This window comes from Pavona decussata, unplaced genomic scaffold (genome assembly GCF_977016875.1).
Source record: "Pavona decussata unplaced genomic scaffold, jaPavDecu1.1 SCAFFOLD_261, whole genome shotgun sequence".
Classification (NCBI taxonomy): Eukaryota; Metazoa; Cnidaria; class Anthozoa; order Scleractinia; family Agariciidae; genus Pavona; species Pavona decussata.
Genome location: NW_028145664.1, coordinates 875,604 through 897,362, shown reverse-complemented (window position 1 = coordinate 897,362; position 21,759 = coordinate 875,604). Strand labels below are relative to the sequence as shown.

The following is a 21,759-nucleotide window of genomic DNA, read 5'->3' as shown; positions in this document are numbered from 1 at the left end:
TAGAAAACCAGGCGGTTTTCTGACAAGCATCGTGGATAAGTTTGCAAGTGCACCACTTTGACAAACTGGTTTACAAGATTTCTCTATTTATTTCGTTTTTAATTTGATTCTTAATAGCCAATGTGACTCCGTGGACAACCACACCAACCACAAACAGAGCAGCGTCTCCGACACCGAGTCCAGCAACAGGTAATATATGACTTGCATGTTTGAGGTATATATTACTGAAACAAGGTTTACAATTTAACATTACACTTGTCGACAACTTTAGCATACAAATTGCGCGACGGTGAGGAATTGAAGATTTAAGAGAGCTTACCATCACCAGTTACTTTAAAAATGGACCAATTCAGTGAAAAGCTGGTTTGCCTAGGTATCCATTAATGCATTTTATAACACACTTCTTAACAAGAAACATTATAATGCCTGCTTAGACAAACCACCGACAACACAAAGACCACAATTCATCATCTTCTTACTACTGTGTTGGCTACTTGGTGACTGTGTTTCTTTTTCTTCTCTTAGTATATATTGCTAATATATATTTTTTAAATTTAATGTAATTACCAACGTCTTCATGTCTGTGGAACAAAGTATTTTAATCGGAGCGACGTATTGAGTCGATACTGGTTTAAACTTGGTGGAGAAGGAAGGTTCCAAAAGCTGGTTTCTCACTCTACTCGGTTGCGGTGATGAGAATTTTATTGCACTTTTTCACTCTCCAAAGATTAATTCTGCTAGCCAAGTACATGAATTTGTTTCGTGAAACTTTGATAACATCTTTGATAACATCATGTAAATAGAGGATACCAATTTAAGGAGTCTTGCTTCAATACTTTACCCATATCTAGACCGAGGAGTAGTTGGGAGTGCTGATTGTTGCCACGGCCACTTTTAACCTAGATAACTTTAAAATATTTGAGCCAACTATCTCAAACTTTAGGATTGTTTCAGAAATTTATCTAGAAAAAAAAAATTAATGTGGTTGTTAGTGTTCGTAGGCTTGCGTAGATGTTACCGTGGCAACCATTTTTTACAGGCATTTTTTTGGGGGGGAAATAGAAAACCTTTTTTAAAATGAAGAAACAACACTTCTTCCCGTATTTTTAAATATGTTTAGCTCATAACGTTGTTTGTGTATTGGTTTTGATAACTTTTCGTTCAATTTCGCGGCTCTCCTGAAGGTTTTTTGAAAATCCAGAAATCCAAGATGGCCGCCATTTGGCAATTATGACCTTTTTTACCACATGAAATGATGTTATCACTTCGCGCTGTGAACCTCAAAGGAGACGTCTTTAAACGTACTATCATATACTCCAACTGTTATAGAGGGGGGACAATCACCCTTCCCCGTAATCTAGACCTTCCCACAGAAGACAAAAAATAAAAGAGGCCCGGTCTAGACAAGGTTAATTTAAGATTTTCCAATATACATTAAACGAGTCTTCCGAATGACTTGTGTTACTAAAAACACATGTAATGTGTAATTTGTCTTTACTCCAAATTTCCAGATTGTCAAAACTATGTATTCTTACCTCAAATGATACTAACAACATGCCAAGCTCACCTAATTAAAGTGCACCTAACCACCCAAATTTTTCTACAAAAATCCTTACATTTTGGCGAAAATCTGCGAATCATCCAGACTAAGTGTCGTATATTGTGCTTCCCAGAGATGTGAAGAATTACACGTCGGACAGAGAAAGGCTCGAGAGCGCGCCAAGAGATAAGCAGCTAAGGGTTTTTAGTTAAGAGCTAGCCATTGGGGCGGAGAGGGAAGGAGAAGGTCGAAGAAGAATTTGCTTAAGAAATTAAGAGAGCTTGAGAGTCGGTACCGAAAAGATAAACAGGCATAACAGATCGCCAAGGAAAACGTCAAAGAAAACCAGTTAGCTCTGGAGACAGATATCAGCAAGGAACTCGGCCTAGAAGCAGAATTATACGACAAGAAGACTCGGAAAACACCACCAGGTACCGACCTCAGCCAGAGGGTCCACTAAGCAAAGCATCAGCGCCCAGAATTTTTCAAGCCCGTATTGACAAAGCAACTGCGGTTCCCGAACACAAGCTACTGTAGCTCAGACAGTACTTATTGGGCAAAGGGTTAAGGGTTTTTGAGAATTAGGATCATTCAACGTCTGCTTATGAAGCTGCTAAGAGCAGATTAGAAAGTATGGAGGAAGAAGAGGACAGATCGCATTCTACTTGGAAGCTTATCCTTGCCGGTAACGTCAAAGATATAGAGAAGTTCGCTGTTATCCTAGACATCGCAGTTATCAACCTTTAAGAGGCTGGCCGACAGTAGGAGTTAGGAAATGGATCGCTCTATGACAAGCTACAGGGGAAGATGATAGAGTAAATGCTGGCACAGTACCATCGATGGATTTTTGAACACAAGAAACAGCAGCTTGTTGAAAGATTAGGACAATAAGCTATACAAGAATCAGAATTCCAGATAGTACCAGCTGAGACGCTTCGAAAGATATGGGGCAATTGCAGTACCCCGAAGAGAAATCTGGCCTACTAAGAGCCGCCGCACATGCAAAGTTTGTGGAAATAACCACCCCATTAATGCGACGAGTTTTAAGTTATAACCGTTGAAAAGAGGTGGCTGAAAGCGGCGCAACGAGGTTTTTGCTACAGATGCCTGGGAGAGACCCACCGCGGAATATAGTTCCCACAGTCCCGATTTTGTGGTTTGAACGGACGCACAACAGGCGCGCCACATTGTAAAGCAAAGGGGAGGCCGGAGATTGCAAGAAACGGCAATAGGAGTCAGCCCTAAAAAGTCCATCAAGATGAAACAAAAGAGGCTCCACCTAGAGATACCACAAAGGGGAGTCCACACAGATCTTGCCGGAGTAGATTGCACATAACAGCAATGCACATGAAAAAAAAAAAAAAAACGAGAGGCGAATATGCTGCACTGAGGAAAGTAACACTAGTATTCAAAAATGGCACAAGAATAGTGGTCGTTAGACGACGCTAGTAGTAAGACATACATCAACAGTGATGTAGCAGCTGAATTAGGATTTCAAGGGAAGAACCGTAGAGTAACCGTTAACGTTCTAAATGGTCGGACAGACAGCTTCGAGACAAAAATCTTCGAACTAAAACTTCAAAGCGTTGATGGAAAGATAATGTAAAGATAGCAGTTTTCATCGCAGAACGCGTTACAGGGAACATTGGAGTAATCAACTGGGCTAAATACGAGAAGAAGTAGGAGCATCTAAAAGGTATTACTTTACCTTGGACCACGCCCAATCGTCGGCATTTTTATCGGTATCAATCAGTGAGGGATGCTAGAGGGAAGCCAGGAAAAACAGTTCCACGGTTAACGGCCCTCGGATGGACATGTATCGGCGATGCAAATAGTACTGATCAGGGAGGCTATCAAACACGTTTCGGTCACACTTATTTTATACGCGCGGACGATAAGAGCAGCAAATAGATCATAAACTCCAAAGTTTCTTGGAGATAGAACTACTGAGTCATAGCGATCAATCTAATATGAGAGTGGTCGTTACGAGGTCGTTATCCCTTGGATAGACGATCCCAAAAACATAGAAAAAAACAATTGGGTCCTGCTACTTACCACACTTTCCTGTTATAAGGCCGAAAATGCAACGACGGAGACGTTGAGGAGTCGCTAAAGCTGGAATAGGAAAAGAAGGTTAGGCGGTGTTTGAATGAATTAGAGTAATTAGAGAACATAAAGATCGCGATGTCCTCAGCTGGTAGACAGGGATGTGAAGTTCTGCACGCATTCGTAGATGCCTCATTGAATATGCGTATGGAACTGTAGCGTATTACAGATATGAGCACAGACTAAGTGTATCGATATCGAAAGCATTGAAGATTGCAACTCGCGAAACCACGTTTTGGTCGGATAGTATGAACGTGTTATAGTAGATTTATCGCCGAAAAAAGACATTTAAGCCGTTCGTTGTTAACAAAATTGGAGAAATACAGTCTCACACAAGTCTTCAACAGTGGCGGCATTCTTTTAACTGAATAGAACTCAGCTGATCGTCTAACAAGAGGCTTATCAGTAGACGGGAGTTAGCTAGTGAGGACACGTGATGGAAAAGACTTTTGTATTTGGAGAGTAAAAAAATCTGAATGGGCAGTAGAACATATCATGAAACAGCAACGAAAGAGCTCAGGAAACAAGCACGCCCACAAGCTTACTACAGCATTAAAGGGACAACGATGTTATCTATCAAAAACAATGCTACGTAGCGGCTTGAAACAATAAAGCGTGAGGATCTTTCTTCTGTTTAATCTTTCACCCGCAGTTCAAATATATGTTTCATATATATAGATATTAATATATTTCTACAAAAATGTAGGTCGCTCCCTCGGGTCACAAATGTTTGGAAGTCTTCAACAGATTCTCAGAAAGTTGCAGTTAATCCGCAATTAAATACAGGCGGTTTTCTGCAGGTAACATGGATAAGTCTGGAAGTAGATCACCTTGAAAAACTGGTTTACAAGATGTCTCTGTTTATTGTGTTTCTTAATTGATTCTTAACAGCTACTTTGACTCCACGGACAAACCCACCAACCACAAACAGACCAGCGTCCCCGACACAGAGTCAAGCAACAGGTAATATATGACTTCTATTATTTGAAGTGTATATTACTAGATTAAGGTTTTCAAACTGTAACGTTACATTTGTCGACGACTTTCACATACAAACTGCGTGACGATGAGTAATTGAAGATTTAAGGGAGCCAGCCATTACAGTTCAGTTTAAAAAATGTACCATTTCGATGAAAAACAGGTTCTCCATTATGTAGTTTAAAAGACACTTCTTAAGAAGAAACATTACAATTCTTCCTTGGACAAACCAGCAGACAACACAAAGAACACGATTCAATATTTTCTTACAACGAAATTGACTAGTAGTTCTTTTTCTTCTTTGTTTTTTTTTTCTTTCCTCCCTAAGAAGAGACGGCGGGACCCGTGCGCGACCGACCATGTCTGTGACGTAAATTTAAAATTAAATTTATGCAGCTCAACTGGTCACCTTAAATGACATCCGACGGCAATCCCATGCTATATTAGCTCAACAAAAATGAGCCATAGAGGGACTAAAACTCTGAATATTGAAAGTATAATTTCGGGCGATTACTGAGATAGTTTCTTCTAGCCCGACAGGTGTTGAAACGCCTATGAAGACACGGGTTCTACCCTCTCCGGGTGTCTGCTTTGTGGTACAGAGAAAATTCAGTAATCGTCGAAAGAGAACTAGTTAAAAAGGCAAATTTAAAGATGTCGCTAAAAGGGTAGCCAATGCTTTGGATTTCCAGCTTAATAGCGTCGACGTCGAACGATTCTTGAGCAACGATCGATCGTTGCCAAAAAAACTTTCTTAAAAAATGCCCAGAGGAGGCGAGCGTAGTGAAGAATGAAATCAAGAGTACTTTCGATTCGGCAAACCTGTTTAAATATGGCATGAGGTGTGATTCTTATATTTCACCACGCAATGTTGTACCAACCAAGACCAATTGTCAGTTAACAAACGCGAGACCAAAGATGCCCGTTAAATGTTACAACTACTTATAAAGAACATGAGCAGCATGTAAAAACGTAGCGGATAGACCTACGCGACTCACGCTGTGTCCATTGTATTGATAAAACGTTTAAATTTTGGTTTTACAAGCATGTCTTCAAGAGTTTTATCCCTACCATTTTGAGCCATTTGGATTAGCTTTTCTATCCCATTGCGTACGCTAGCACTGTGGCATTTGCTAATTGGTTTATCGGCCCGGATTATTCGGCTGTGACCTCTGTAGATTTCAAAAATTCGACTTGATCCTGTGTCAGCGACATCAAGGGCAAAATAAACCACAGCTATGGATTAAAAGTTCGACCGTTTCACGGCATCAAAAACCATCGGCGCAGCTTGGAAAATTAGAGACTTTCCCAATCGAGTCCTTTCAATAACGAATACATCTTGCATGATAACCAACTTTTTCAACGATCCCCGTTGCACAGCTTTGAGATTTTAAATCTTAAACTTCTCAATAACACGATCGCAAACTATCCACTTCACCATAACTCTCTCAAAGCAAATTTACGTAATTTATGTTGCCTGAGAGATTTAGGCAGACACGTTTCTCATTGGTGGGAATTAACAGTGCCAAAGTTACGTGTCCAACTATCTCTTCGGAGATGAGCGTGTGCTCATTTCACGAACAGCGGGTTTTTATCGAATGCTAAGCTCACAAATGATTGCAGAACTTCAGCAGATTCTCAGAAAGTGCGTATTCTCCTCTGAAAACAAATGGAACTACTTGAAAATATAAAAATTTGCTGGTTGTTGAGAGGCCCTCCATGACCTTTGAATGCATGTAGAGAAAATTACTAGCCAAGGTTTGACTGATCTCCCCCAATTGTTCCTGATGCTGAGAATTATAAAACATTCGTTTGTACTTGTCAAAAACTGCCACATTCTAATTTCCCATCCATCCGCAATTAAATACCAGGCGGTTTTCTCACAAGCATCGTAGATAAGTCTGCAAGTGCATCACCTTGACAAACTGGTTTACAAGATGTCTCTATTATGAAAGGTGTTTGTCATCGTGGTTTAAAATGATAGATGAGTTAATCGTTTGTCTCACGATTGAGTCACAAAGATGTGGATCGCGACGTTTCGACCGCTATACTGCTGGTCTTCATCAGGCGATGGTGTCGACTGATTGCGTGACAGTATAAGTAGCACCTTGGTTTGTGTTGATTGGTGCGTTTCGATCCTCTCTTAGGCTGTTGTTGATTGGAGGATTTCGATCCTCGTCGTTCAGAGTAGAAATTGTTCCCTCGGCCGTCCGCCTTGGTACTGATCGGTTGCTGTGTAGTTTGATCGTGGGCATCCACGCTTCCGGAATTTCAATTCCATTATCCCTATTGATGTTGTCAGGGTGAAGTCTTATGTGAATAGCCTCTTTAACCCTACGGGTGTACCAATGTGGGTCTCGGTCAATAAACTTAACCTCATCCCAGAGCGGATAGTGGCCCGTCGCATTGCTGTGTTCTGAAACGGCGGAGGATTGGGTTCGAGCAAGCCGTATGTCTCTATCGTGTTCCTTAATCCTTTCATGCATAGATCTTCCCGTCTCTCCAATATAGACCTTGCCACACTCACAGGGAATCTTGTAGACTACTCCGTCTTGTTTTGCAGGGTCGACAGTGTCCTTAGGTCGCACTAGGTGTGATCTAAGTGTTGTGTCAGATCTGAAAACTGTCCGTATGCCTTGCTGTTGTAGGCAACGGCGAAGAGCCTCTGATAACCCTTTGACGTATGGTAGCACCGCAGTAGATTTAATTTCAGGCGCTGGTTCTTTTGTGGCTGTTTGTTTCTTTGTTTTCGTAATGTTTTTCACAAACGAAAACGGATAACCGTTAGAAACAAGAACTGATGAGAGGTGTTTCTTTTCTTGCGAGATAACTGATGGTTTAGTTATGAGGTGTTTCGATCTATCGTACAGGCACTTGACAATACCGCGTTTTACAGATTGCGGGTGGTGTGAATCATACGCTAGGTATTGGTCAGTGTGTGTAGGCTTTCTGTAAACACTGGTAGAGAGGTAGCCATCCGAATCTCTAGTTACCAACGTGTCAAGAAAGGGTATGGTGTTGTTGGTCTCAGTTTCCATAGTGAAGCGGATCGTTGGTTGTTGACTATTGAGGTGTTGCAGGAAAGTGTCAACTTTGTCTCGACTCAAGATGGTAAAGGTGTCATCCACATAGCGTTTCCAAATCTTAGGCATACAAGGCGTAGAAGTCAAAGCTTGTTCTTCAAAATCCTCCATGTAGAGGTTAGCTATGACAGCGGATACTGGGCTCCCCATGGCTGCTCCCTCTTGTTGCTCGTAAATTAATCCATCATACTGGAAGTATGTGGATCTTAGAACGAAATCCAAGAGGTCCGCAATCTGTGCAGGTGTTAAAGTCGTGCGGTTAGCAAGACACGGGTCAGCTTCTAGTTTCCGTAACGCGGCCTGTACGGCGCCTTCGATAGGTACGTTTGTGAACAGTGATTCTACGTCAAAAGACACCATGATCTCGCTCTCTAGTACCCTCTCACCGTTGATAGTGGACACGAAATGAGCTGAGTTGTTAACTGTATACTCTGATTTCCCTGTTAAGGGAGATAACACATCGGCTAGGTAGGAAGACAGATCATAAGCAAAGGTTTGGTTTATTGGTTTATTGGTTTATTGGTTTCGTTGGTTTATTGACCGAGACCCACATTGGTACACCCGTAGGGTTAAAGAGGCTATTCACATAAGACTTCACCCTGACAACATCAATAGGGATAATGGAATTGAAATTCCGGAAGCGTGGATGCCCACGATCAAACTACACAGCAACCGATCAGTACCAAGGCGGACGGCCGAGGGAACAATTTCTACTCTGAACGACGAGGATCGAAATCCTCCAATCAACAACAGCCTAAGAGAGGATCGAAACGCACCAATCAACACAAACCAAGGTGCTACTTATACTGTCACGCAATCAGTCGACACCATCGCCTGATGAAGACCAGCAGTATAGCGGTCGAAACGTCGCGATCCACATCTTTGTGACTCAATCGTGAGACAAACGATTAACTCATCTATCAAGATGTCTCTATTTACGTCGCCTTTAATTTCATTCTCAACAGTCAATGTGACTCCGTCGATAAACCCATCAACCACAAACAGACCAGCGTCCGCGACACCAAGTCCAGCACAAGGTAATAAATGACTTGTGTTTTTGAAGTATATATTACTGGAATAAGGTTTTCAATCATACGTTAGACTTGTCGACAACTTTAGCATACAAATTGTTCATCCATGACCGCGTAAGAGAACATCCCAATAACGATAACTCCTCCGTTAAAAAACTCATCTCTTCCTGCCAGAACAACGACCATAAATGCATTAACATCAAAATTATTATGAGCGAAAACGATCCCGCTAATCTACGCCTCTACGAAGCATTTTACATCAGAAAATACAAACCGACACTCAATTCCCGAGAGGAATGTACTGAATTCGCGGAACTGCTATTTTAATATTTCATTTTAGAGACTACAATCCATCATTAGAACGTTGTATAACGCTCACAGTTTATTTCTATAGCTTTCACACATACGCCACATTTTTTACACATTTCACCCTTCACCCTACACTCTCTTTGCATATATATACAGCGCGCGCGGAATATTTTCTCATCCCTGATGATGCCGTTGATCGGCGAAAGCTTGGATTTTAGTTTTTACTTTTAAACAGCAGTTTAATGCCTCAATTGAACAGTTTTATATATTTTTAACCATGCTGCTGAAGGACAACATGAACAGATTAATGTTAATAGTGCTCAGTATTGTAAATCTCATGTCATGTATGCAAATAAAATTTGTTAAAAAAAAGACGAAGTTATTAACCTTAAAGAGGCTGGCCGATATAAGGAGTTGGGCAACGGATCGCTCTATGATAAGCTACAGAAGAAGATGACATAGTAAATGCTAGCGCAGTACCATCGACGGATTTTTGAACACAAGAAACCACAGTGCGTAGAAGCATTACGACATTGGGTTATACAAGAAGCAGAATTCCAGACAGTACAGCCTGAGACGCTTCGAGGGATATGGGGCAATTGCAGTACCCCAAGGAGAAATCAAACGTTTTCCTGGCCAGATCAGTTCACTCGCGGGAAATCCAGACCAATGGCCTAGGAAGAGCCGTCGAACATGTAAAGTTTGTGGAAATAACCACCCATTTGGTGTGACGAGTCTTAAGGTATAACCGTTGAAAAGAGGTGGCGGAAAGCAGCCCAACAACGTTGTTGCTATAGATGCCAAGGAGAGACCCAACACGGAATATCGTTCCCACGGTCCTGATTTTTTGGCTTGTAGGGACGCACAACAGTCGTACTACATTGTAAAGAAAGGAGAGGCCGGAGATTGCAAGAAACGGCAATAGGAGTGACAGCTACAATCTTCAGCCCTTAAACGTCCATTGGGATGAAACTAAAGTAGCTCCAGTAGGAGATATTACGGAAGGGGAGTCCACACTGGTCTGACCGGAGACATCGAACACAACAGCAATGCACATGAAAGAAACTAGACGCAAATATGTTGCAATAAGGAATGTAACAGCAGTAATGAAAAATGATGAAAGACGAGTGGTCGTTAATGCGCTATTGGACGATGCTAGCAGTAAGACATACATCAACAGTTGAATTAGGACTTTAATGGGAGAACCGTAGAGTAACTGTTTACGTTCTAAATGGTCGAACCGACAGCTTCGAGACAAAAATCTTCCTACTAAATCTTGAAAGCTTAAATGGAAAGATAGATGTAAAGATAGCAGCTTTCACTGCAGAACGCATTTCAGGGAACATTGGAGCAATCAACTGGGCAAAATACGCGAACACGTTGGAGCATCTAAAGGGTATTACTTTACCTTGGACCACGCCCAATCATCGACATTTTTGTCGGTATCAATCAGAGAGGGGTGTTATAAGAAAACCAGTAAAAACAGTTGCACGGTTAATGGCCTTCGGATGGACACGATCGGCGATCCAAAAAGTACTGATGAGGGACGCTATCGAACAAGTTTCGCTCACACTTATTTTATACGTGTCGACGATAAGAGCAGCAACTAAATTGCAAACTCCAAAAGGTCTTGGAGATAGAATTGCTAAGTCACAGCTTTGAGACTCCAAATGAGAAATTCGCGCTCGAGAAACTTAAGCGGTCTATAAGATTTGAGAGCGGGCGGTACGAAGTCCTAGTTCCTTGGAAAGACGACCGGTCAGTGTTACCGGACAACTACAAGACAGCCCTAAGATGTTTGAGAAGAACAGAGAAACGCATTCTCAAGGAGCCAGAAGAAAGGTTGCGTAAGGAAGATCCCAAAAACAGAGAAAAGCCCATTAAGTCCTGTTGCCTACCACACTTATCTGTTATGAGGCCGGACGAGGCAACGACGGAGAAGAACATTGTGTCTGACGCGTCAGCCAAGTGCAAGGGGATCTTTTAGCGATGTCGTACAACAGGGACCTAAGTTGAAACGAGAGCTTTTCAGCGTTTTGATACTGTTCCACAAGCAAGCGATAGCGTTAGTCTGTGGCATAGCAGAAATGTATCTCCGCATATCTCTCTGGCAGTATTATCTTTAACTTTCTGTCAACATATATGGACAATAGCATGGATTCAGTTTCAGACGATAAGACAGCCATAGATTTTTACAAAAAACTTTTAAGGCTGTGGAAGAATGCTGGTATGCACGCACGTAAATGGCTGTTTAATTCAGAACAATTGTTGTGGGAGATACCAGCAGCGAAAAGTGGACCTAGATAAGGGTAAGCTGCCCTCTGTTCAGAAGTTCGGAGTACTATGGAAGAGAAGGAAAACATGTTCATCTTCCGAGTCCATCCACCACGAGATGTGTACAGATGTTACACCTACTAAAGCGCAATTTCCTGAGAAGAAGAACAACATTTTTCGCGCCTTTGGGATTTCGGACGCCATATACCATTCGTGTAAAGGCTTTGTTCCAAGAAATCTGGACCACGGGCAACGACTAGTGAGCAGTCGCTTCAGTTGTAACAAGAAAAGAGGGCTATTCGGTGATTCAACAATGAACTAGAGCATTTAGTAAAAAATTAAGATCGTGTTGTCTATAGCCGGTAGACAGGGATGTGAAGTCCGCGAGTCTACACACATTCGTGGATGCCTCATCGAATGTGTATGGAGCAGTTGTGTATTACAGACATGAGCACATTGATGGAACTGTTTCGCTCCATCTAGTGGCTTCTAAATCAAGAGTTGCACCACTTACAGCCACAAGTATCCTTCGTTTAGAGCTGATGGGCGCAATTCTAGGATTCAGACTAAGTGCATCGATATCGTAAGCATTGAAGATGGCAACTAGCGAAATCCCGTCTTGATTGGATAACATGAACGTGTTATGGTAGATAAATCGCCTAACCAACCAGGACATTTAAGGCGTTTGTTGTAAACAGAATTGGAGAAATACAGTCTCACACAAGTCCTCGACGGTGGATGCATTTTTCCACTGACGATAATTCAGCTGATTGTCTCACAAGAGTCTTAACAGTCGAGGAGTTAGCTAGCAAGGACACCCGGTGGGACGGACCTTTTTGTCTTTACAGAGGAAAAATATCTAAATGGGCAATAGATCGAATCATGAAACAGCAACGAAAGAGGTCAGAAAACAGGCACGCCTACAGACTGACTGCAGCATTAAAGGGACAACGATTTTGGCTATCCAAAACCATGCGACGTAGCGGCTTGAAACGAGATGCTTTTCTACCTGGATTAGTCTCATCAGAACACTGGCCTGGGTTTATCGCCTCGTACACAATTGTCTGAGTTTACGTGGAGAGAAACGCATTAAAAGTGGGCTGACTACCAACGACATCGAAGACGCACGCATTCAAGTAATGAAGTCAGCACAAGCGGAATCATTTGGAGAAGAGTACTCATAATTGACAAGGGATAAAACACTTCCAGGTGGTAACAAGTTACTCGCCCTAAAACCAAGAATTGATGAAGATGGATTTATGAGATCTGGTGCTCGTCTAGAGAATGCTTAGTATTTACCACATGACGTTAAGTACCTTATCATATCATCTTACCATGAAAGACGAGAGAACTGAATAACCAAGCTGATCATGGGACATTATCATGGAAAAAGGGAATCACACCTCAAACATTGCTAATGTTGTCCTCTCTCGTTTCTGGTTAAAGTGCCCATATCGGAATTTTTTTTATTTTCTTATCTGAATCTAAACATCATCCTAAGAACTTCAGTGAAAAAAATTTTCGATTTGCATAAAACGCGAATTTTTTATGAATTTTATAAGACGTTCAAATTTGCCGCCATTTTGGCCCACCATTCGCATTAGTCTCCTCTCGGTTTAGCAAGAGCTGTGACGTAGATTCAGGAACACGTGACTTCAGCCTTTCTCTGGATCTCACTGAAAACAAGTCGCGGTATTTCTGCACGTTTCTCGAAAATGCCGGAAAGATGTGTTGCAGCGAGATGTGGAAACATCAAAGAGGAAGCGAATGGAATAAGCATGCACAGGATTCCTTTCTTTGGCACCACATGCCCGCAAAGACTGAGGAGGCGAAAGAAATGGATCGATTTTATGCTGAAGCGGAGGAAGATGTGGACGCCCGCCTGGAAAGACCTCGTCCTTGTACTCGATGGACTTCAATGACGAGGATTTCACAAGGCTGATGAATTCAGGTTTAAACTTAAAACGTGAACTGAAGTAGGATGACATCGCGTTTGTGTTTATCCTTTAAAACAGCTAAGCGAAAGGAAGACGAAGACCAAGAGCCACCTTCGAAGAGGAGCAGGGAAAAGCGAATGGTAAGCTTTCGATGCTGAATATTCACACCCGCTTGTGACATTCTAAGCGTTGTAGCCTTCTGAGGTTTATAGGTTGACCTCACTGTTAACTCAGTCGCAAGTTTTATAAAATATGGCGTAATTGTTTCGGTATATATTCTCATAGATCGTGAGATCCGCGAAGTTTCGTTGAGACCAAGCTCTCAAAAAATACTAGCACAAATGCTACCACTGAGGTAAATAGATCGATGCGAGAACAGTCGCACTCGGCGAACACAGAAAACATTGTAAACCACGATGTAGATAGGGTAGATAAACTGCAGCAAGAATTCTACGAGCTTAAACAAATATTGTACACACATGTGTTGCAGAATTCTGCAAACAATAAAAATGTTGAAAAGTATAACAGCGTTATCTCTGAAAACCTAACTATCACAACGGGGGTTCAAAATAAAAACAGGGCACAAAACAAATAACAAGCGCAAAGAGCGCAGAAAAAAATTGGCGAAAAAACGGATTGAGACACAAAGAGAAAAACACGAGAAATTCATGAAGAATTTTTCAAACAAACAACTTAGCGACAGCCTGTTAGCGTTATTTCTAAAGGGCTCAAATTTGTCCCGACACCGGTGACAGACACGGATTACATTAGACGCCAACTCTTGTTAGACTTCGAACATTTCGCAAGACGTATGCGCCTAAAAGATACAATGGATTTCGTAAACTGTGGGACAGTGACAAAAAGGAAATTAACCTGTTCATTGGACAAGATAACAACTTCCATCCTACAATTAAATTTACGGCCGAAATTTCAGAGAACGAGACAAGCTATTATTATCACAGTTCAACACGTGTCCTTCCTGTAGTTCCGCGAGAACAATGTCGCTAGTCAGCGCTTCCCAATTGCCTTCGAGTTCCTTGCAGCAGTAGCATTCGCTGATATTTGCTAGCAGATCACGGCTACAGTTACCACAAGTACATCTACATGGAAAATAATTCGTTCGAATGTATGTGAGTACTTGGCCATAGTTTTGACAGATGATAATGAAGAGCGCGTATGCAAAATGCAAGGTGAGAACTTTACCATCCACTAACACGCACTCTATTCTCCAAGCGTTTCGTTAAATCTTCCTCGAGTCGTCGCTTCTCCTCTTGTTCCTTGCGATGTCTTTTTAGCCATTCTTCGTCTGCTATCGGCTCGTCCGCGTACGGTTCGAGTCTATCACCATCTTCACATGTATTACTTGTTTCGTGGACGCCATCTATCGCCTCGACTTCAACGCTTTCAAATTCGTCCTAGCTGCTTTCTTCAGCGGTTTGCTCCCTTTCCGTGTCAGACAAGTTTTCTGCCATGGAATATACTTATTTGGAGCTAAGTTTTTCCTTCCTACCGGTGAATCTGACGATTTTCTTTCTGCCGCGAATGCACTTTACTGAAGGTCAAGTGAGTGCATGGACTCGAGAGTTCCTGAATGTACGTCATAGACCATGTCACGTGGCTCTATTGTGAGCCCGTCGGCATTCTCATCAGCGGGGCGGGTGGACCGCAATAAAATAGGATTTTAAAGATTTGTAAAATTCATAAAAAATTCGCGTTTCATGCAAATCGAAAAATTTTTTCTCGGACGTTCTTCGCGTAATGCAAAGATTCAGATGAGAAAATAAAAAAATTCCGTTATGGGCACTTTAATGTAGAGACAAGAAGAAATCCGAGATTGTGAAGCTTAGTGCTATGAATACCGTAAGAGAAAAGCCAAATTGTCGCAACAAATCACAGCGGCTCACCCAAGAATTTGGCTTTAGACTCCACTTCTTGAGTTCGGTCGTATGCTTGTAGATTTTGAAGGGCCTTTCATAACATTCCAAGCAGAGGACAACTAATAGCTAAGGCATAACTTTGTCTGTTTACATGTATAACCACCAGAGCGGTACATTTCAAAATGGCAATTGCACTGGACAACGATTCCTTCCTTAACCTATTTTAGGGTTAGCGAATTGCAGAGGATTGCCGAAAGAAATGAATTCAGACAATGGGACTCATTTCGGGGGAGCAAATTGACAACTGGAAGAACTTGTTGTAGACAAGCTAGACGAAAACAAGATTAGAGTAACTACAGCCGACAAAGAAGTACAATGGCATTTCAATCCCCATTTGACTCCACACTTTGGCGTTGCACACGGGTCTAAGATAAAGGGGTCCAAACGAGCTTTATATGGGATGATGTGACGGACGAAGAACTGATAACGGCCTTCACTGGTGCAGAAGCCCTGATAAACTCACAACTTTTAACACATCAGTCAGCGAATCCTGCAGATGATGTTCCGTTAATACCAAATAATTTTCTACATGGGAAAGTCGGTGGACAGTTCGCGCCTCAATCTGTAGTCGGAATTTAAAAGTCCTAAAAGGCAATGGAGACGCGTTCAACAGTTAGGCCGACACTTTTTTATACTTTTATTTATGAGGTGTGCAATACAAAACGACACTAAAAGACTTTAACACTAGTTGACAATAAGCTTACTTACAATATTACATAACGATACTGACGTATATGTAAGCAGTAATATTACTTAATATGATTTATAGTATTACTTAAATAGAAGAAATATCCTCGCAGTTATTTAAGCAACCTATGCAGTTGCGAAAAGAACTCCAGAAAGAATTCATGCTTGAACAGGATTTGAACCCATGACCACTGCGATGCTCTACCAACTGAGCTATCAAGCCAACCGGGAGCTGGTCAAATTGTGATTTCGTGATATACCCGTGAAGCGTGAAGAAATTAATAGGAATATATGAAACATAGATATTTTTTTTTCGCAACTGCTTAGGTTGTGTTAAAACTGCGAGTATCTTCGTTTATTGAACATTTAACCCGAAGTTCACATATATGTTTCATATATTTTATATAAATATAATCCTACAAAAATGTAGCCTTGAATTCCGTCGACCCCTCGGGTCACAAATGTTTGGAAGTCTTCAACAGATTCTCAGAAAGTTGTTATTGCTCCGTGATTAAATACAGGCGGTTTTCTGACAAGTGTCATGGATAAGTTTGGAAGTACACCACCTTGACAAACTGGTTTACAAGATGTCTCAGTTTATTGTGTTTCTAAATTGATTCTTAACAGCTACTTTGACTCCGTGGACAAACCCACCAACTACAAACAGACCAGCGTCCCCGACACCGAGTCCAGCAATAGGTAAGATATCACTTGTGTTTTTTGAAGTATATATAACTAGATTTAGGTTTTGAAACTGTAACGTTACATTTTTCGACAACTTTCACATACAAACTGCTCGACAATAAGTAATTGAAGATTTAAGGACGGTGCCTACTATTGTTACTGCGCATACGTTCTGCGCATCGCGAGATACTCGGGTTTCCTATGGGTGGTGCCTTCTAACACAGGAATATTTTGCCCGGTTTAAAACTATACGGAGAAAGTAGAACTTACCAAATGCTTTTGGTACGTCAAAAGAAAATTGGGGGTAACCATGCATTTTTCAGAGATAATTAAGCTTCAATTTAGGAAAAAATCCCATACATTGCTTTATATTTTGGCGTTTTTCAGAGATATTACTGCTAAAATATCTCCGAAAAATGCGTGGCTACCCCCAATTTTCATTTTGAATTCCAATAGGCCTTGCTAAGATCTGCTTTTCCCGCATAGTCATAAACCGCACAAAAATATTTCGGTATTAGTAGGCACCGTCCTTAAGGGAGCCAGCCATTACAGTTCAGTTTAAAAAAATACGATTTCGCTGAAAAACAGGTTTTGCATTAATGTAGTTTGAAGCACGTTTCTTAACAAGAAACATTACAATACTTCCTTGGACAAACCCACAGACAACACAAAGACCGCCACTCATTATTTTCTCCTACTAAACTGACTACTAGGTGACTGTATTTTTTTTCTTCTCTTAATTCTTAATTCTTTCCTCCCCGAGAAGAGACGGCGGGACACGTGCGCGGCCGACCATGTTTGTAACGTAAATTCAAAATGAAATTTATGCGGCTCAACTGGTCATCTTAAATAACATCCGACGGCAATCCCATGCTAAATTAGATCAACAAACAGAAGCGAGAAGGCGACCAAAACTCTGAAGATTGAAAGTATAATTGCGGACGATTGCTGAGTCAGGTTTCTTCTAGCCCGACAGGTGATGGAACTGCTATGAACACTGCGGGTTCTACCCTCTCCGGGTTTCTCCTCTGCTCTGTCTGCTGCTGAAGCCAACTGTTTCACCCTCATGTTTTTTTTTTTTTTTTTGTTTTTCATTAGCCGCCGCATGCAACTTTGACAGCTCAATGTGTGGCTTTACACAGGACAAAAATGACAAGTTTGACTGGACTCGAAAAAAAGGAAGTACATCGTCTTTTTTAACAGGACCCTCTTCTGACCATACTTCTGGTAGCGGTAGGTTAACAAAACATAAAACTTTAGAATCATTATTTTGAAATCTGAGGGCTTGTCTTGTGATTTGAAAATAAATTTTTCGTTGTTAGTTAACAATAAACATACAGAACTGAGGATAGTTCTAATGCTCACTGATGCTGCTGCTGCTGCTGATGATGTTTAATAACGATGGAAGTTGCTTGCCTTATTCAACCTGTGAGAGGTAGGGGAGGGGGGGGGGGGGTTAAAAAGTGCCCGCAACCACTTAACTCTAAGATCCAAAATGGCGCCTGGCAGCTGTTCAGAACAGACGACGTAATTTCCACGTCATATGACGTCCTAATTCTGTTTAGCAGACATCTAGAGAAACAGCTTAGTAATTTCTGCATTTCAAGTATCAATATTGTAGTTTTAATGCTCTCGGTGTTTGCAAGGAATGTGATGGCCAGAAAAGCCCCCTATAACTTTGTTGGAAGAGTTCGAAAAAGTATATCACTTTTATGTTTCCACAGGATATTACATGTACATAGAAACATCTCGTCCTCGAAGACAGGGAGATTATGCGATACTAATCAGCCCCATGCAGAGGTTCAGCGGAATCATGTGCCTTAAATTCTCCTACCACATGTATGGTGCAACGATTGGGATACTAGATGTGACAATCAATAGCAGAAGAGTGTTCTCCAAAAGTGGTAACCAAGGCAACAAGTGGTTTGATGCAAGCATTACTATATATGTCTCAGGATTGTACTCGGTAAGAAAAATTTTCATCGTTGCTGTAAACACTTTCTGTTGTAATTTTGTATGTTTTTGGTCATTTGCGAACCTTTATTTTCTAAACGCCAATAATCTACTATGCACTTTGCTCATTGCGCAAAGTTCTCTTATAATATAGGCATAACAATTCTTCAACCGAAAGGCAATCACACGCATTCATTTTAGTTTGAAAATGCAAAAGGTTTTTTTTCCGTTTTTGCCTGCCATCCACACGTATCCGATGAAAATGGTTACCTAAAACGGAACCAGTTTCGAAAACGATGTCCATTGAATTCGACCTCGTGACGTCATCGTCAATGGATAGTTCCTTTTTCAGTTGACCACACACTCTGGGAGCGTGTCACCATTTTCATCAGATAACGGTGGACGGAACGCCAATTCGTTAAGGATAAGTTCTGTTTCAAGCAAAAACGGATAAGCGTGGCTAACGCTAACGCTAGAAACGTCAGCTCTCGAATCTCTCTTGTGTGGCCAAACTCCCTTGTTAACTTAGTTGATACAACAAAATATAGTGGAAGCTCCTGGAAGCGGACACCATCGGGACGCGAAAAAGGTGTCCGTAACATAAGCTGGCTGCTTACGAGAATTGTTATCCCAAGCGGCCACTAGGGGTGTAGGGGAGAGATTGCCGCTTACGGGAGCTTGCCCAGCTAACAAAAATAAAAGTAATAAACAATGAGAATCCAAAATAATAATAATAAAATAAAAATAGCATGGTATTAAATGATTTTTTGTTTCTTTTGTTTTATTGACTGATGCAAGTCCGCGATAATGGCGGGAGCTGTAATTAATATGTTGTAATATCATTGTGACGAACAGTAAAGTTCAGAGACTAGTGGAATTTCCTTTCGCGTGTCCGCAAAGAGGAGCTTAAAAACAAAAGAAAAGTTTAAATCGCAACCTCTAAAAGTGCTCGCAGCCGCCCATACGGATATGTGTAAATACAGTGTTTGTATAGGAGATCAAACAGGGTTTTGTGAAGGCGGTCGTAAGTAGAGCCGTCCGCTTACGACAGTGTCCGTTAAAAGAGCTTCAACTCGGTATTTTTTTCCATTTTAACACTGACACATCACAACAATTTCTTGAAACGCTAACCACCTTATGATAGAGAAAAAACTCAATCTTGACAGTTATACACTAACTTATTCAGCCTCTGTGAAATAGGAGCCAGGGTCCATAGGCCGTCTCGTTGCTCTTCAAATGGGCAATTATTAGTCATGAAAATTATGATGTAATTTGAGAATTTGCGTCTCGGTCAGTATTTGAAACTTACGGCTTTTACACGTACCTAAATAACGGCAAAAAATTGTTTTCTCGTTTCTTTTTGGGTTCGCTTCTTATTATAGTAAAATTCCAAGGTGATTAGGTAAAGCGAACCAAATGGCAGATGAAATTGGTTGTTTCCACTTTGAATAGCCTATCGGCATACATTTCGCTGCACTTGATTAAAAAAGAGGTTGTCAGTTAAACAGTATAAACCATGAAGGATAGGACCCAACAGCTTTCTGTGAAACGGTTGTTTTCTTCTTGTTAGAAAATAAAAGCACGGGCAGTTTTTATGCCTTAAAATTTAAACATTTCTCGCGGAAAAAGACGAAAGCACGAAATATGCAGTTGGTAGTTAGATCCCCCCATAACTCCATCAGGATCGCATCTTTTACGATTTACACTTTGCACGAGACAATTTTTTTCAATCGAGTGTATATATTCACAGACGGTAAGCACCTAAACTTATTCATTCTTCCATCTACCTCAGGTAAAATTTAGAGGAGAAGCAGAAAGTAGCTTCACTGGCGATATCGCAATCGATGACTTTTCTTTGCAGTCGGGATCTTGTTCTTCAAGTAAGTGCTTCAGAATTACAATAACAACACCGTTTAGAAGGTAAAGCAAAATAAGCAACTTCTTGAAATACACGGTTAGCAATCAGCAGTGTCAAGCAGGCAAGTATGGAAATATACAACGCATGAACTGTAACAAAAGAATCAATTTTGCGTTCGCTGTTGTAGGTCATTAATAACTCGCAGAAATATGGCAGCTAGCGAGAAGCGAACTCTAAGTTAGTCTTTTCCAACGAATAATGGTAATATACAATTAATGAATGTATATATGAACCCTAAATTACAAAACAAATGGAACTATAATCTCCACAGCTCTGATAAACATGATGAAGTTTAAATTAAAGGGTGTTGATATATTCTTAGGCAATTCCTTCTTAAAAAGTCTTGTAGTCAAGCAGTTACCTGTCCACAACAAAGTCGTTCATTCTTGTTTTTGTACTGATTTCGTTATTATTTCTCATTCCAGTTACAACGCCTCGACCTCCAACACCATCCCCACCCGGTAAGTACACACCTCAGCTTAGTCTCCACATTTCCTACCGAAGTAAGTCTGTCTAGAGCCAAAATCTATGACAACAATATTTGCCCTCAATGCTAAACTACACTCATTAGATCACATGTTCTTATACTGCTCCTCTGCTATAGCCTTTTGGAAGACCTTTTAGAGCAGGTGGGCCAACAAAACGAAACAATCTCTCACATTATCAAATAGTATACATATTTATGGGGTTTTTAACAATACAGAGCACAGATATTCATTAAACTACACACTTCTTATTGCGAAATTCTCAATATACTGCAGCTGTCCTTTGATAGTTTTCTTACACTTCTGCGCGAAAAACTGAATATTCACAAACAAATATCTATCGGAAATAAGACTTTTACTACCTTCCAAAATACCTTAAAGGCAACCCAAAAATTCCAATCAGCGAGTGCTTGTATGCCAGTTGTTTTCTCATGCTCCTAACTAAAAGTTGTCCTATTTGGAAATTGCGAAAAATTGGAGGATTACCCAAATCACTGTTTGGCTGAGTTCAATTAGACAGTTGGACCGTAAGAAGATTTTTGTAATGCAGCTCTCTCCAAACTGAACAACCTTGTAGTATCATTTTTTATATAATTATTACAATGTGCAGGCAGTACACAAAATCCAAAAACAGTATAATTTTAGAAATGATCCAATAGCTGCCTAAGTAGATTTCAGCATGACAAATAATAACTGGTTTTAACCCCCGGCCCTTGTGCATAGTCAGGTAGGTTTTAATGTTTGTGACCACAGGTAGCCCAAAATAAAGACCTTTGTTCGACCTTTGTAATTTGAGTGTCACGATGAGTGTTACGCTACGGCGTAAATTATAAAGGT

General features: G+C 40.9%; 1 protein-coding gene across 1 annotated transcript in view; it reads left to right on the top strand.

The window, feature by feature from the left end:
- The window catches only part of LOC146456089 (uncharacterized), a 201,870-nt gene that overhangs the window by 9,293 nt on the left and 170,818 nt on the right, over positions 1 to 21,759 (top strand). The window contains exons 4-11 of the mRNA XM_085093543.1: positions 118 to 189; positions 4,538 to 4,609; positions 8,673 to 8,744; positions 16,510 to 16,581; positions 17,665 to 17,799; positions 18,291 to 18,532; positions 20,312 to 20,399; positions 20,863 to 20,898. Coding sequence (XP_084949669.1) covers positions 118 to 189; positions 4,538 to 4,609; positions 8,673 to 8,744; positions 16,510 to 16,581; positions 17,665 to 17,799; positions 18,291 to 18,532; positions 20,312 to 20,399; positions 20,863 to 20,898 — 789 coding nt within the window. The remainder of the gene's footprint in view (positions 1 to 117; positions 190 to 4,537; positions 4,610 to 8,672; positions 8,745 to 16,509; positions 16,582 to 17,664; positions 17,800 to 18,290; positions 18,533 to 20,311; positions 20,400 to 20,862; positions 20,899 to 21,759) is intronic.